The sequence below is a fragment of the Mytilus edulis genome, chromosome 10, assembly GCF_963676685.1.
Source record: "Mytilus edulis chromosome 10, xbMytEdul2.2, whole genome shotgun sequence".
Taxonomy (NCBI): domain Eukaryota; kingdom Metazoa; phylum Mollusca; class Bivalvia; order Mytilida; family Mytilidae; genus Mytilus; species Mytilus edulis.
Genome location: NC_092353.1, coordinates 25,737,581 through 25,756,257, shown reverse-complemented (window position 1 = coordinate 25,756,257; position 18,677 = coordinate 25,737,581). Strand labels below are relative to the sequence as shown.

General features: G+C 30.6%; 1 protein-coding gene across 6 annotated transcripts in view; it reads right to left on the bottom strand.

Annotated features, from left to right (window-relative positions):
* Positions 1-2,070: 2,070 nt before the first annotated feature.
* The window catches only part of LOC139492078 (putative N-acetylated-alpha-linked acidic dipeptidase), an 83,556-nt gene continuing 66,949 nt past the window's right edge, over positions 2,071-18,677 (bottom strand). For all 6 annotated transcript variants that reach the window (XM_071280207.1, XM_071280210.1, XM_071280212.1 and 3 more), the window contains 8 exons: positions 9,682-9,813; positions 9,284-9,369; positions 8,744-8,837; positions 7,252-7,382; positions 5,945-6,069; positions 4,788-4,869; positions 4,309-4,401; positions 2,071-3,921 (listed from right to left, as the gene is read on the bottom strand). In XM_071280207.1, coding sequence (XP_071136308.1) covers positions 3,732-3,921; positions 4,309-4,401; positions 4,788-4,869; positions 5,945-6,069; positions 7,252-7,382; positions 8,744-8,837; positions 9,284-9,369; positions 9,682-9,813 — 933 coding nt within the window. In that variant the 3' untranslated portion in view covers positions 2,071-3,731. The remainder of the gene's footprint in view (positions 3,922-4,308; positions 4,402-4,787; positions 4,870-5,944; positions 6,070-7,251; positions 7,383-8,743; positions 8,838-9,283; positions 9,370-9,681; positions 9,814-18,677) is intronic.

Genomic DNA, 18,677 nt, shown 5'->3' with positions numbered 1-18,677 from the left:
AGTTTAGATAATAAATTTACCCAAGCGTACCTAGTTAAACTTACATTCATACCATTAGATTTGTTACAGTTAAATAAATAAAATCGTTGGAGGTGGAACCTACATATATAGTACCTCTCTAGTTATAACATGAGCATTATAGTGTACACTGTTTTAATGAAAAAGAAATCGAAATCATTAACAAGAGGAACATTTATAGTAAATAAATCTTCATGATACCGAATTTTTTCTGAAAAGATTGCGATTATACTTTATTTCCATCACATTTTTAGTGGAAACTCATATCAGAGGATTTTGTTATCATAAGCGCTTTGTTCAAATTGAAAGACACGAGGATCAAAAATGTCATTTCTGAGATAAAAAAATTGTTTACTGACGGTTTGATTTTTTTAAATTTGACTATTTATTTGAGGACTTTAATATAACTATACAAGTGTTTCAATATGCCGTTTCGTTTTTGATATCTCGATCGTTTTTGCTAAATATTAATTGATACAAAATAATGGTAAAACAAAATATGGAAAATTGATTATGTATTTATCAATTTGGTTTTATATCCGTTGTATCAATTAAAATGTATTATTTTGATGATAAAAAATATCAAACAGATACTCTCTACACAGTGTATTTACCTTAGAATTTTCCATGTTATTTTTAGATAGTTCATACTTCGTACAATGAGTTATGCCTCTTTCTGCATGCAAACATTTTTCTTCAAAATTGATTGGGTTCATTTTTTAAAGCCAATTCCGGAGATTTAAGGAAGCAATTTATTTTTATTTCGGCAGGTTGAGACAGTGAGACTTAATATTTCCAGGACCATGCAACAACAATGTCACTGTGCACGTTAGTCAAAAACACACCAACTAAATCATGAACAAAACAATGGTAGTATCCGACGACTGGCGGATAGATTCCACCACATTGAATCGATTCTTTTTTTACTAGTATATGAAACAATTGCTATGGAATGTCATCTCAACTTACGAGATATAAACTCTACATATTCAGCTGCAGCAGGATGTTGATATAGGCCACTAAATAGTGTACAAAAGAGATCGAAAAGGCACGCATCATAGGAATAACAGATAAAAAAATGAACCAATATTGTTAGACAAATTGGCAAACTTGGTTCCCATTTTTTTTTCTGCAAAACGCATTTCAAATGTTGTTCATGGCGTCAGTACAGAAAATAAAGACAAAGTAGTTATCGTTTATGTCTGTATTCCAAAGGCATTAGTAAGATCTGAAGATGTCAAGAAAAACATCTTTTTTTCTATATAAGGATTTTTAAAACCGTTGTTTTGCTTAGAAGTAGAATAAATAAGAGGCAGGAAATAACAAACGAACAATGAAATTCCTTCATCGTAGAAAGAAAATAACGAAAAGACAGACACAATTTAAATAAAACCCATAGAAATCAAGACTTGGAAACAATACAAAAGCATAGAAAGGACCATGACTGAGGAAAAAATCCCACTGTTAACGACAAATAACAAATCGCAAGGGTTTAAAACAAAGTTTTAACCCATCAAAGATACATGGCTTATAGTTCATGGAGTCGAATGTTCTACATAAATCTTGTTCTCTTACCTCCACAGGTGTGGATGCCAAAGAAAGGTTTTAGTCCTAAATATGTGATATTCGACGATATATTGAAGCGATTGATCAAAATGGCACCCTTGGTTAAGAACCATGGGTCAAACCTACAACAAAATGAACACCCCAAAAGTACTTTCACAAAACAGGCAGTCATGAATCTGATGTTCAGTAGTTGTCATGTGTTGATGTAATTCATACGTTTTTCTTTTTCTCGTTTTTTTTTATAGATAAGACCGTTAGTTTTCCTGTTTGAATGATTTTACAGTAGTTATTTTTTAGTCCATTTATAGCTTGCCGTTCGTTGTGAGCCAAGGCTCCGTGTTTTTTTTTTATTTACCTATAATGGTTTACTTTTACCAATTATGACTTGATGGAGAGTTGTCTCATTGGCACTTATACCACAATCTTCTTATATCTATATACATTGTACACTGTTCTTCCTTAAACATTATTATGAAAAACATATGATTTAATATGTTTGAATCTTTATTTGATAAAAAAAAATTAAAACAGTGTAACCAGTGAAAATTATTACATGAAATAAATTCAATTAATACAAATGAAAGTTAAACATATACATAACATGAACAAAATTGTGAAAAAGGTACACAAAGCACACCTGAAAGTCCATTGTGACATGAGAAGGTTTACATTTGAAAATATAAAAATGAATAAGATGACAATCACAAACGTTTGCTTGTAAACAGTAAAATTCAATGAAAATTACAAACTAGACCCACTAGGCTTTGTTGGAGTGTGTCTATATGATAAAATCCAACAAATGAATGTTATTGACACAAGGATGACAAACGCAATCGAGATCTGAGCTACAATGGAATATCTGAATGCAATAATTTAAAAGCACAAACACACATACACACACACAGACACAGATTCTCCAAATGCAGAAAAAAACACGAATTCCGTTGAGATAAATAAAGACCTTCTCAAGAGCAGAATTTGTGTATTTAATTTAATCATTAGCAGGATTGCCAAATAGGCCATTTTTTTCTCCCAATTAACTTAAGATTAAAAAAGATTTTTGGTTGACCAGTGAGTTGAAAAATAGCTTTTAAAGAAATGACACAGTAAGGTGAAATAGCAAGTTATTTTTTATACAATGCAACTTTATAATACACACATGCAGTCATCAGTTAATTGTATCTTTTATGTGTTAACTACACAGTCCTCTTCAACATCAATGACATGTTAAATTTCCAATTGAAGACAAAATAAATCAAAAACAATGAATAGATCAATAAACCAACAAATAATGCATTATATTAATGTGAAATATGTAAATGAATGGACAGGCAGCCTTATCTTATTAAGCTTTGATAATTATACAGTACATAATTACAATAACTCACAATGGCATCACACACCCATTCCTACCAAACATTCAAAACATAATGGTGACATTTACAATCCAGTTATTTCGTAAAAAGGCTACTTTTGTCAATATTCCCTCCATATATATTTTATACCCCTGTTATTATGTGAAAAAAAAAAATTTCAGTTACTATGACAAATGTTCAAATATTTCCAATGTTTTTTTTTTCACTGAAAAAAGGAAAAGCAATGAGCGATCCGATAGACTGAAGGCTAAAAAATAAATAAAGATATCACAAAAATGAAAAACAAACATTCATAAGCACTTATAATTAATGGAATTTACATTTATATAGCACTATTTCTTGTGAACCTTTTTTATAAATTATAAAAATAGATTTAACTGTATTTAATATCATCAATAACTAATAAGTAGGTCGTAAAATGTATTAAACTGAAATAGACTGAACCTCCTAGCTATGTTTTACTAATTTCAGTCGTCCATTGACGCATCTGTGTATGTTTTTTTAATTTATAGTCTCAAAAGAGGCGGTTCATCTTTTCTGAATAATTACAGGGTTGAAAACTATTCTTCTGTTTGTTATTTTCAATCCCATTTACTTTTATTGGAATAGCATATGATGTTTTCTTGTAAATTATATATTACTGCATAACTTATTTCTTTGTGGATGTCTTTATCTTTCTCTGTACATTATCCTGAATTTGATAACGTCCATTTGTTAAGGATTTTTAAGTACTATCCTGAGATTCAAGTTTCTAAATTTTTAAAAGCATCATCAAAGACCAACATCGTCTAATGTATTAGCAGCTGACTGAATGGTAAATGTTGCTATGGATACTTGTTGCTTTAATTGATCCCATTTATCAACTGCTTTATTGCTTTCTATTTCAAACATTGTATCCACAATTCCTGGAAAGTCATTGTCCGAATACGAATCATATTTACTTGGTGCAAATATTACATGCCTGTAAATAAACATGGAGATATTTTCATTTGTGTAATCATCTTAAAAACAACAGTTTTTAATAAACAGGAGTTTATACATAAAGAATATTGTTAGAGATTTACCCTCGTTTAGTTCAGACCAAACAAGGTACACTAATGATATACAATTGAATCAGTGCAGGAAAAGAATTTAACTTTAAAAAATGATTGCACAGATTACCAAGTTCATGTTCACTGCTTTTTCTATCGTCAAGAGAGATAACCAATGAACTTTGAAGTTTAACAAAGTTGTGTTGTCACATTTGATTGAATTCTGGTTGTCTTTTCTGGAATTGTTTTCCATTTTAAAAATGTATTTTTTTTTATAGTAAAAGCAATACAAATACAGAAACAAACAAAAAACTTACTTATAGATACGTCTTTCAGGAAGTCCTTCAGGATCTATAAAAGCTCTTTCAAATTGAATCATTTTGTCGTTTATAATTCTGTAGTCAATAGCACTGAAATAAAAAAAAAGATTCTCATTCAAATTGTTTACTTATTTAATATGTCTGTGTCTCAACTCACTACCGACATGTTTTTGTGGTTTTAAAACTTATGGTAAAAGAACAGTTGTGTGTTTTTAAATTTACTGATTGATTCCTGTTTCCGATTTTGACATTTGGACAGAGTTTTAAATCCACGCTATACATTCGTATTGCGGATGATTCATTCATTTCTTGTGACGCTTACAATTTTACCCCTTTGAAGTTCATACTATTCACGTTTTTTTTGTGTTTTTATCTTGATCTGTATCTTCCTAATAGGTTTATTAGATTTGAACATCGGTAAAAAAAAAACACTTGTCAAATTAAATTGTCTAATTAGAGGATTCCTATTTCCATACCTTTTAATACTTGCAGATTTAACGTAAGTTTGGAATTTATTCGCACTATCAGTTAAATTCTGTGCAGCTGATTTTAAAGCATCTGAAATATAAAGAAAATGTTTACTATATATAGTGAGCTATCTTTACTTAAAATATAATTATGAGTCAAGAATCAATTAAGCAAGTATAAACCTGTAAGAAGGATTTCTACAGGTTTCCAAATTGAAGTGTTAATACTTTCACTTCAATCTTTTGTAGGGTCTCGTATTGTGCATTGTCTAGTTATCTATGAAGTTTTTTTATAAACAGTTCTAGCTGCAGTATCATCAGAGACATGATTCAAGAAAAAGGCAAATAATCATGGTAAGGTCTTTAGGTTGACCCAGACGACTTTGAGGGGTTAACAAGCTTCTAGGGACCAACTATATGAATAAAAATATTTAAGATACGCATCACCCAGACAGCTGACATACAGCAAATAAAGTCATTTGGTAAATATGTCAACAAGCAGAAGTAATAAATAAAGGCAACAGTAGTATACCGTGGTTCAAAACTCATAAATCGATTGAGAAAAAAACAAATCCGGGTTACACACTAAAACTGAGGGAAACGCATCAAATATAAGAGGAGAACAACGACACAACAGAAACACAACCTTAAAGTTCAACACACACAGAAACGAACTATAATATAACAATGGCAATTTTCCTAACTTGGTACAGGATAAAATTATAATAAAATCATGGTCAAAATAAAAAAAAAATAAAAACACATACAACAGTCCAGAAAACACTACACATACATCCCAAGATCGAGGAAAAACCGGGACTAAAGATTGTCACATAGTGGAAACCTTATGATGTTCTGATTTCCTACAAGATTTCAATTTCAAAGTTGCAACAGCAACGATCTATTTTTCCGGCAGAAGTGTTAGGCATGAAGTACTAGAATATTTTTGACTCGATTCATCTTATTATTGCTTATTACTACAACAATTTTATTGATGACTGCTTTGTGCGCTTATTTTAATAAACATCTAAGATTCCTTAGAGTACTTGTCTTCCTTCTTGAAATATTTATAGTGTAAAACGTAATTTTTCAAAAGTTGAATAACATTATTATGATAGTTTTTATGTTTTGTGATAAGAGACAATGTAGGAGAAGTATATACTAACCTATGTTGACATTCTGTGCATGCCAACTTTTAGAAAATTTATTTTCTAAGTTCGATACAAAATGAGTTATAGCAGTGGAATACCTCCTCACATCAAACTTTAAAAGATCATCGTTTGCTAATTTCCTGTAAGAATAGAAATTGATAAAGTAGAGGGAAAATCTGGTTTTTTTTTCAAATGTATGTTTGGTTATTTCTAATTTCAAGAATCAATTGTAACTATGAATTCGGTTTTTTTTTGCCAAAGTCTGCAAACATGTCAATAGATAATTTGAAAATCTTTGAACATTTAAACTTGTGGTTAACCTGTACACAGGAAATCATGAAAATTTGTATCACACGAAAAATAATTAATCCACAGTATACTTATTGTTAAGAGAATTCATAAACCAAAAGCCAAATAAGGACATAGACGCTTTCAATATGCATCTATAACATTGGTTTGATTTCCAAAAACAATGTATATATATAAAATGTATATAAAAAAATAAATTCCTTTATACATTAACAAGATATGAGCAACATCAAAACACGAAATTGAAATTATTCTAGTTGCTAGTGATATGATAAGTAAGGAAATTCTAACAAAAATGATCATCAAATAAAACACATATCAATAAAAATTCAGCTACAGTGAATTCATTAATTCATGTATTCAATGTTCTTTCTGGATTAAATCATATTATTGTCACAAGTTAAAAATAACATGTTCATATGCATGTATAAAAAAATATTGTATATACAATATTGATAAACATTGTATATACAATAATAGAATGTACACAAAAAGAAATATTTCTTGTATACGTTAACAAGATAAGCAGCATAAAAACACAAAATTATTCTAGTTGCTAGTAATATGATAAGTAAGGAAATTCTAACAAAAATTATCATCAAAAATACACTAATCAAAGAAGATTAAGCGACAGTGACTTCATTAAGTCATGTATTTAATGTCCTTTCCTCATCAAATCATATTATTGTCACGACTTAAAAATAACATGTTCATATGCATGTATAAAAAAATATTAACATGATTTCTACATTTTGGATACTGATTAATAACTGAAATTTATTGTCAACATTCTACATGTAAATGGTCAATGCAATGAATGTTATATTTTTACCAGTATTTTTTTATCAAAGGATAAACTGTTCCAAAAAATTAACACCTATTTATGGGAAGCTAAAGACATTTTACCAATTTAGAGAATAACTTTTAGTAGAGCTATTTGATTAATCATTGTTGGCCAACAAACGTAACAGATGATACATTTATTTCTGCAGTGTTTATAACTCTTTACTTACCATGCCATTCCAGACCAAAGTTGAGCCATTGCTAAGTTGTATGAATAATCTGGATCAATATAGTTTTCGTAAAGGTTAATTGTTTCATATGCTGAGTGATATACGGGATATGACAGAATTGGCCATTTGTCCTTTAAAAATAAAAATGAAATGTTTTGTGTTGTAATAGTCATTTTGAAAAACACCAGCTTCAATATAAACAAATTCTAGAAGACATATCTGAGTACCATAATATTAAATATTACATACGTACATTAAAAAGTGACAAATCTACGTTTAATTAACTGCATGTTGGACGCTAAAGCCAACTAAAATCGTCAAAGGAGTAGGTCCGGTAAGGGCCGATTTCGGCTTCAATTTTCAAGTTCATCTAACGAAAGATTTTAGACACTTTCTAAACACTTAAGTGTCTATTTCAATTGATTCAATTAGTTAATGGAGAAGATTTTAACTTAATAAGTCATTTAAAACGCCCCGATTCAATCTTAAATATGAAAAATCTATCAAATATGCCCAAAATCGTCACTTTTCAGATGATTTTTGTCAAAAATGAAAGTGGCTGCATCCGTGTTCATCCTCAACCTTTATATATATTATGTATTATCTTCAAATACAACTTACATTTCAATATTATGAATGAACACGAATGCGGCCACTTTCATTTCAGACGGTAACCGTCTAAAATTTAACTAAAATGCTACAATTGTGAAGATTTCAGTAATTTAGCATGACTTAATGACGATAGTAACCGATGAATGTGCATTGTTTTGTCAAAAACAGCCCATATTTATGTAGCAGAAGCATTCTACTTTGCAATAAATATCTTAACGATAACATTTTCACAATTTTCTAAAACTGCTATATTTTGAGGCCAAAAAGGGGTCTTACTGAACCTACTCCTTTCAAATATGCGTGAAAGCAATCCGCAGAAATTCTTATTAAAATGAAAATGTATTACTCTTATCATATCAATACTAAATTGGCTACTGGGTGGATAGTACACCTCAGTATGCTTGTTTATCAAAAGCGCGGCAAAGACCCTTTTGAAGTTAGGATATTGTTTTACGGAGCTATTTTAACAGTTGTATTACATTCGCACTGTTAGTTGATATAGTAGAGCGTTTCGTTCTGTCAGGTTTTATCGACTTCCTCCATTTAAATTGGCATTAGTGTTCGATAACTTTTTTATATAACGATTTTGGTAAACACCATACATTTTTTTGGAATAATATAAGGTAGGTATGCTTGAAATCAAGGTTTACAGATAAAAAATATATTTTCTTAATGCCATAAAATATTTGATGTTAGTTTATCGATTTATGAGTTTGACTGTTCCTCTGGTATTTTTCGCCTCTTTTATCAAACACCAGAGTATAAGGGAGGTACATAAACACAATAATAATAATACATCAACAAGTTCTAAAAACTTTCTCTTTACAATTTACAAACTTGTAACATGTTGAATATAATTATATAAATAAGTTGTAATTACAGAGTTGTAGGTAAACCACATATCAACACTAGGAACTCCTGCTCTCTGGTAAAATGTGGCCATATCACTGCCAGAACCAAGTGAGTAATAGACACTGCAAAATACAGTTATATATTTGAAAAACACCAGCTTCAATAAAATCAAAATATTCCTAATTATATGATGTATAAAATTAAAAAATAGGTGCAACTCATGTATACAGAACAGAAAAAAAAACCTTTAAATATAAAAAATAAAAAAGGTGCTGTGGTATGATTGTCAATAAGCTATTTCAGGCATCTGTATATAAAAAAAACCATTGCAAAGAACCTTATGAAACTAAATTAAATCGTTGATATAATAACTAAATAATTTTATGCAAATAATAGACCTTTTAATTTTTGTCAGTCATGGTCAGATAGGCAATAGAGGAAACTGTACATTTCTTAGTTAATATCAGTCAAGAATACGTTCCATCTATAATTACACACAGATTAAGACATATAAATTGCATATACTTATATTGAATGGGAACCAACATATCATAAACAATATACAAACCTGGGTTCACCATTTTCTCCTGGTGCTCTCTTATTCCATATATCATATAAAGTCTTATATGAACTTGTTTTGTCTGGATTAGCAATCTTTAAAAAGAAGTCAAAATTTTGATAACCATAGTAAATATCTTATAGAAAACTTCACTCAATTCTAATTAAACTCATTATCAAATTATTTCAAAAGATTTTAAAAAGGAATGTCAGAAAATCAAATTCTCTCATAAAAATCGCTGTTCATATCCTCCTTACTTTTATTTACAGTTGTTTTTCTTCTCGTATTGTTTCAATTTTTTCAATTTTTTTTTTTTTTAAATAGTTGAAGCAACATTATAAAAAGTATATGTGACAGTTTTATGTTGCATCTTTAAAATGTTATATATCAAAAGAACTTAAACTTACCAATTTGGTGGTTTCGTATAACGTATCTTGTAGCAATGGACTGGTGCCTGCCGTGAGGACGTAGTTATAGTCAGCAGCATAGTCTACATTTAAGTAAGCAATTGATCTCTCATATAAAACTTTCATGTACTCCTAGAATTAGAATATGTAGACAACTTTAGTTTCTTTCAATACAAAACCAATTCTGAGTCTTGATTGTGGCTATGTGCAATTGATTGGGGTAACATGTATTTTGGAGCATAATTTGCCAATAAACATTCATTCAGCCAAGAAATTTGACCAAAACTTTCCTTGTACTATGTGTGTTTAAAACTTTGAAATATCAGCACACAGGAAGTGTCAAAACGGTGGATGTACAAATTACTCGCAACAATTGAACATTAGACCAAATATAAACAACATACGACCGCAAAATTGTTTTATGGTAGTATAAAAACCAAGAACCCTTGGACAAATAGTTATCAAAAGTACAAGGATTATAACTTAGTACGCCAGACGCGCGTTTCGTCCACATAAGACTCATCTGTGACGCTCAAATCGAATATTGATAAAGCCAAACATGTACAAAGTTGAAGAGCATTGAGGATCCAAAATTCCAAAAATTTGTGTCAAAAACGGCTAAGGTAATCTATGCCTGGAATAAGAAAGTCCTTAGTTTTTCGAAAAATTCAAAGTTTTGTAAACAGGAAATTTATAAAAATGACCACATTATTGATATTCATGTCAACACCGAAATGTTGACTACTGGGCTGGTGATACAAAACCTTTCCTTGTACAATGAGTTTTGTAAAATTTCAATCGATCTGGAAACGGGAAATTTCTTATCCAAGCTGTTTCGGATTAAAGGACGAACAGACCAATAGATTAACGGACGGACTGGGTCAAGCGTTAACTAGACCTGCTAAAAATAACATTCAGAAATGATTAGACGTAACTTGAAAAGGAACATGTATATCATACTACATGCATTAAAATTGAGAAAGGAAATGGGGAATGTGTCAAAGCGACAACAACCCGACCATAGAGCAGACAACAGCCGAAGGCCACCAATGGGTCTTCAATGTAGCTTTACTTACATAAAATTGGAAACCATTTTATCAGCTATTGTAACTCGTATCAATGTATATGAATAGTTTAAATTCCAGTTAAAAAAATACAAACATATTAAAAAAATTAAGAACCTTAGTGAGCATGATCACATACCCCACGTCCCATCATTGTCACTGGAAAATTAAAATAACTGTAAGAAAAAAAAATTGAATCATAATTTGCTGTCGATATTCACATCTTAATAGTATGTCCTTGTAATTTGAAAGGTTTCATGAAATTCTGGTGTGAGATTTCAGAGTTTTGATGACAAACTGTTGCAGTAGTATACTGAGGCAAAAAAGGGGCATAACTCCTAGAAAAAACCGGAATCATAATAATCTGTCGATATGTACATCTACATAGTATGTACTTGTTATCTACAAAGTTTCATGAAATTATGTTGTATTGTTTCAGAGCTCAAGGAGACGCGATGACAAATTGTTGCAAAAGTATAGTGAAGCAAATAAGTTCGAAGGGGCGTAAAGCATTGAAAAAAAAAAGGAATCATAATTTCCTGTCGATATGAGCATCTACATAGTATGGCCTTATTATCTTAAGTTTCATGAAATTCTGTCGAGTGGCTTCAGAGGAGTTGTGATGACAAACTGTGGCAGTAGTATATTGAGACAAATAAGTTTAAAAGGGCGTAACTCTTAAGAAAAAAACTTGAATTATAATTTCCTGTCGCTATGCACATCTACATAGTATGTCCTTGCTATCTAAAAAGGTTTGATGAAATTCTCACTACAAACCATTAAAAGTCTGAAATGGCCTATATCTGTACTCGACTGTACTGATTTTTACTCGACCAGTCTGAATTCGTCTGAGATTTACTTGATAATACTCGACTGTAGTCTTAACCATACTTAACAGTCTGAATGTGTACTTGACCAGTACTTAACCATTTTATACGAGTCTGAACCGTACTCGACCTAGTCTGAACCGTACTCGACCTAGTCTGAACCATACTCGACCCAGTCTGAACCATACTCGACCAAGTCTTAACCAACCTAGACCTATTCTTTGTATCTATCAACTGAATTTTATCAATTTAGGATTTTTTTTTAATAAAAATGAAATTTGAACAACAACTTGAAATAAAAAATGTATTCAATACAGTATTGAAATTAAAATTTCACAATAATCAATAATAATATAACTTCAACTCAATATTAATCAACACTTACTTACATAATAATATATATCAACTTTTAAAATATAAATAAAACAAGCTGATCAAATAATCTAAAAAAATGAATTGAGACTAATATTTTCAATATTATTTAAAATGTTATGAATATTTCGGAAGTATTTTATGGTAACTGGACTATAGTATAGATTTATGGTGTCAGTTGAGTTCAGGTAATAATGCAGTGAATGCTTTTTATTAAGATATATATAGAATAGTATATAAAACAACTTAATAATTTTTTTAAGAAATGAGAGCTTAATTGTTTTGTTTTATTAAACCAAGAATTTAATATAATCATGATAATAGAATTTTCATAGCAATCCTTGATAACCTTTTAAAAAAGGAAATGTATTCCGAAGTAACAGTAAAAAAAAATTTCAATTAATTTAAGTATTTTTTTGTCAAATTAACATGGCATACATAATTAAGCACTTTAATATGTTCTAATTACCTCAGTACATGTGTGTTTTACAGGTAAAAAGAAAGCCCTATTTTCTTAAATTCGTGTATTACTTATCTAGTACATACATGTATATTTGAAAGGCCTTGTTATTTAATTTAAACAGGATGTTGCAATTTTGAATCAAGGATATTTAGAATTTAATACCTCTGACCAGGTGTGATTCTTTATGAGTTTGCCCCAAGCAGAGGTTATACTTTATATTTCACCACTAATCAGAAAAACAATTTTATTTATTTATTTATTCAATTTTATCTCTTTTTGATATAGTTATATATAAAATATTTTAGTTTATCTTGAATATATTCAGAGATATATTTCTTTTATAAGATTAAATGTTTTTATAAATTTTGCTGGCTGTTGTTATATATGTCAGTTAAAAAGAAATTCATTTTAACAGTTAAAAAAGTAGAGGTTTTTTGGTCTAGTATGGTTCAGACTGGTCGAGTATTGTTCAGACCTTTGGTTAAGTATGGTTTAGACTGGAAAAAAAGGTCGAGCACATGTCAAGAATGGGTTAAGACTGTTTCAGACTGGTCGAGTAATAGTTCAGACTATTTTAAACGGCAAAGATATGGGTCAAGTACGATTCAGTACAGTCAAGTATGGTTCAGACTGGGGTGGAGTAATGTCAAGTAAAAGTCAGACCAATTCAGACTAGTCGAGTAAAAATCAGTACAGTCGAGTACAGATATAGGCCATTTCAGACTTTAATGATTTGTAGTGTCTGTTGCGTGGTTTTAGAGGAGTCGCGATGACAAGAACAGGACGGGGAAAAAAATAAACATTATAACCTCCGCAACTTCGTTGTGTGGCGTATACAAATAATTCATAGTACTAGTAGAAGTTTTACATATTTAACCTCAGCTGGGGTAAGTAAATGAAGGTCACATAATCCTATTAACGTTGATCATATAATGTAGCATATTTTATATAATCTAGTATCCAACTGTTCACTGTTCATCTGATAGAAAGTTCATTTAACGACTATCACAGAATATTGTTAAAAGGAAAGTTAAGTCCTTAAAGGTCAAATCCCGTTTAAAGATGATCCGTTTTTATAACATATAACGTTTTAAATCTATTTAATTTATGTAACATAAGCATATAAATAAAATCAATACCAAGAAAGAGCGTTTGAATTTACTACTTTTATGACCTTGTGAATTACAATACTTCGTCTAAAGTAATAATATACTGAATGTAAATGGGAAGGAAGTGTACAAAGAGATACTAATATTATTCGTCTTCTAAAATTAATTGAACAAAGAATAAAATCCTTTAATTGTTATCAAAGGTATCAGGATTGTAATTTAATACGCCAGACGCACGTTTCGTCTACATAAGACTCATCTTTTCAAAAATTATACATGAAAAAATTAAAATCACAAAAAAACTGAACTCAGAGGAAAACCAAATCGGAAAGTCCCTAATCACATGGCAAAATCAAATGACAAAACATATCAAAAACAAATGGACAAGAACTGTCATATTCCTGACATGATACAGGCATTTTCAAATGTAGAAAACGGTTTTGATTTATTGATACACAAGTAGTAAATACATGTAAGTTGTGATTTCATTGTAAAGCTATCAACATGATAAAATTCACATATCTATAATACTAAAATTACGAGGTCCAATTTGTCAGCCGTCATCACATAAAAACGACGAATCACAGAATTCAACTCTATATATAACTAATATAGTACAAAGGTGTAGATTAAAAATTACACCACTCCAGGCCCTTTTGTTTTCCACGTAATTAATATTGCCAATAATTAAGAAGTTCCGGGTCGAGTCCGCTACCGATACCAATAGTATATTCACCTGTTACCTATTACCTTATCTGTACGTTCCGCATCTGACAGGCGCACCACCAGACGTTGTATTCAGGATTAATATGCTATATACACGGGTCATAACCACAGGGTTGACACTACTAAATTGTCAAATTGTTACCTATTGTTGTATTTTAATCAGTAAGACTTTCTAAGATAACAATACAAATACTAAATTAAAAATCTGGACTAAAAATAAGGCGTATAGGTAGTTTTCAATTTGTTAGTGGGCATGACGTAAAACAGCGAAGCAAAGAATTCAACTTTATTTATAACTTATATAGGACAATGCTGTTGATTAAAAAATACTCCATTCCAGGACCTTTTGTTTTCCAAATAATTAATATTATTGTTTCAGTTCGACGGGTTCATACATAAAGACTTGAAAGCAGAGAAAAACTGTGTATCTTATAATCGGCATGACTTTATCAGATGACAATACTAATACTAAAATAAGGCTTGCGCAAAGTTATATACTTTAATTCAGTCACGGACCCGTGAAATCACGGGTGTGTTCTAGTAAAACCTAAAAAGGCCATTGTTCACTCCGTTTCACTTCTTTTAGAATGGACCAGATTCCATCAGGTTTTGTTTGATATTTTGATTTGCCTTCCAAACCGATTTATAAGATCAGTACATCAGTAAACTAGTGTTCCCTTAATTTACACTTAGTTATTGGCAAAGATTAATATAAGTAAAGTCTAACAGACTGAAAAATATTGTACCACTTCAAAATTATTACATAAGACATCTAGTAGCAAAATATGGTATGTACTTGTCTCGTTGCTTTATGAGAAAATTATCAAAATGAGTTTATTTTAGTAGTTTTTGCAGATTTTGGTTTACAGCCATGAGTTTGATACCCAAAACCATATATGTAAGAAAATAATTTTAAAAACTTCTATTCGAAGGATTTATTGATGTCTGATCTGTACCTCTACCAATTGTAAACATTCCGACATTTTGACTGCATGGGAATTCAGTTTTGCTTATTACCTTTATTTGTTTCTTCGTGATCGTTTCACGGGGTAATAACATCTGTATGTTATCTGTATGGTTACATTGTCGCCTTAATAAATTGCTTAATAAGAACTAATATCGGAACCAGAATTGCTTGAGTCCGCTATATTTGGACTCTGTTAGCTAGTTCTCTCATTGACAATAGTGTTATCATCATCCTATTTAGTATATTTCTTGTGAGCATCTAAAGAATGTTACTTGATATATAGATTATACTCTTTGGTTTTCAAATTCAAGGGTCTTCAAAGTAGTATCATATTTTGTCTCCTTCAATTATATAACTACTCTTGACAAAAGTTCATACACATACAACCTCTGGAGTTCCAGTGGTTTAAGTGATATAGATACAACGGATAAGCGTTGATTCATGAAAAACAAACCATATTATCCATTGTATCTATAACTTAAACTATTGTGTTAATGTCTTTTAAAATTAACGCCTATTTTTAATTAGAAGGTATTGTAACTGAGTTTAAATAACCACGTAATCGTGTCAAACGATTCATTACAATAAATTGAATATCACAATTAAATGGTTAAAACAAAAATACAAATATATTATAGCACAACACGTCTGTTCTTAAAGATCTTCATACTATCAGGCATCTGAATATTGCCTGTTTTTGAAAAATAAAATATATTCGAACTTATTTCTATTCAAATTGAAAATGGAAATGGAGAATGTGTCAAAGGGAATACAACCCGACAAAAAACATATATATAGTGTATATAATAAGTATGTTTCTGAAATTTCCAACAAATAGCCTAATTCTAGGAACATCAAGATTTTCCAGCAAAGGAATTTACGAATTAACAGTTGTAAAATTATGTAGTAAAACAGATGAAATCATATTATATTAACTTATAAAACAAAAATGGAACAAGAGTGCACACGCTGAAATGTCTAGCCTTCTTTACTAATTATTGATATTATGTTGATAGTCCTTAGTATAAAGCTCTATTAAAAACTGTCACATAAACTTAGCATTAACCAAGATAACTAAGCAAAGACCAATGAACCATGAAAATGAGGTCAAGGTCAGATGAACCATGCCAGGCAGACATGTACAGCTAACAATGCTTCCATACAACAAATATAGTTGAACTATTACTTATAGTTTAAGAAAAATAGACCAAAACACAAAACTTAACACTGAGCAATGAACCGTGAAAATGAGGTCGAGGTCAAATAAAACCTGCGGGACTGACATATAGATCATAAAATATTTCCATACACCAAATATAGTTGACCTATGGCATATAGTATTAGATAAAAAGACCAAAACTCAAAAACTTAACTTTGACCACTCAACCATGAAAATTAGGTCAAGGTCAGATGACATCTGCCCGCTAGACATGTACATCTTACAATCATTCCATACAACAAATATAGTAGATCTATTGCATAAAGTATGAGAAAAACAGACCAAAACACAAAAACTTAACTATAACCACTGAACCATGAAAATGAGGACAAGGTCAGATGACACCTGCCAGTTGGACATGTACACCTTACAGTCATTCCATACACCGAATATACTAGACCTATTGCTTATAGTATCTGATATATGGACTTGACCATCAAAACTTAACCTTGTTCACTGATCCATGAAATGAGGTCGAGGTCAAGTGAAAACTGTCTGAAGGGCATGAGGACCTTGCAAGGTACGCACATACCAAATATAATTATCCTATTACTTATAATAAGAGAGAATTCAACATTACAAAAAATCTGAACTTTTTTTTCAAGTGGTCACTGAAGCATGAAAATGAGGTCAAGGACATTTGACATGTGACTGACGGAAACTTCGTAACATGAGGCATCTATATACAAAGTATGAAGCATCCAGGTCTTCCACCCTCTAAAATATAAAGCTTTTAAAAAGATAGCTAACGCCGCCGCCGTAGCCGCCGCCGCCGCCGCCGGATCACTATCCCTATGTCGAGCGTTCTGCAACAAAAGTTGCAGGCTCGACAAAAATCATGAGAATGTAATCATTTAACCTCAGCTGGGGTAAGTAAATGAAGGTCACATAATCCTATTAACGTTGATCATATAATGTAGCATATTTTATATAATCTAGTATCCAACTGTTCACTGTTCATCTGATAGAAAGTTCATTTAACGACTATCACAGAATATTGTTAAAAGGAAAGTTAAGTCCTTAAAGGTCAAATCCCGTTTAAAGATGATCCGTTTTTATAACATATAACGTTTTAAATCTATTTAATTTATGTAACATAAGCATATAAATAAAATCAATACCAAGAAAGAGCGTTTGAATTTACTACTTTTATGACCTTGTGAATTACAATACTTCGTCTAAAGTAATAATATACTGAATGTAAATGGGAAGGAAGTGTACAAAGAGATACTAATATTATTCGTCTTCTAAAATTAATTGAACAAAGAATAAAATCCTTTAATTGTTATCAAAGGTATCAGGATTGTAATTTAATACGCCAGACGCACGTTTCGTCTACATAAGACTCATCTTTTCAAAAATTATACATGAAAAAATTAAAATCACAAAAAAACTGAACTCAGAGGAAAACCAAATCGGAAAGTCCCTAATCACATGGCAAAATCAAATGACAAAACATATCAAAAACAAATGGACAAGAACTGTCATATTCCTGACATGATACAGGCATTTTCAAATGTAGAAAACGGTTTTGATTTATTGATACACAAGTAGTAAATACATGTAAGTTGTGATTTCATTGTAAAGCTATCAACATGATAAAATTCACATATCTATAATACTAAAATTACGAGGTCCAATTTGTCAGCCGTCATCACATAAAAACGACGAATCACAGAATTCAACTCTATATATAACTAATATAGTACAAATGTGTAGATTAAAAATTACACCACTCCAGGCCCTTTTGTTTTCCACGTAATTAATATTGCCAATAATTAAGAAGTTCCGGGTCGAGTCCGCTACCGATACCAATAGTATATTCACCTGTTACCTATTACCTTATCTGTACGTTCCGCATCTGACAGGCGCACCACCAGACGTTGTATTCAGGATTAATATGCTATATACACGGGTCATAACCACAGGGTTGACACTACTAAATTGTCAAATTGTTACCTATTGTTGTATTTTAATCAGTAAGACTTTCTAAGATAACAATACAAATACTAAATTAAAAATCTGGACTAAAAATAAGGCGTATAGGTAGTTTTCAATTTGTTAGTGGGCATGACGTAAAACAGCGAAGCAAAGAATTCAACTTTATTTATAACTTATATAGGACAATGCTGTTGATTAAAAAATACTCCATTCCAGGACCTTTTGTTTTCCAAATAATTAATATTATTGTTTCAGTTCGACGGGTTCATACATAAAGACTTGAAAGCAGAGAAAAACTGTGTATCTTA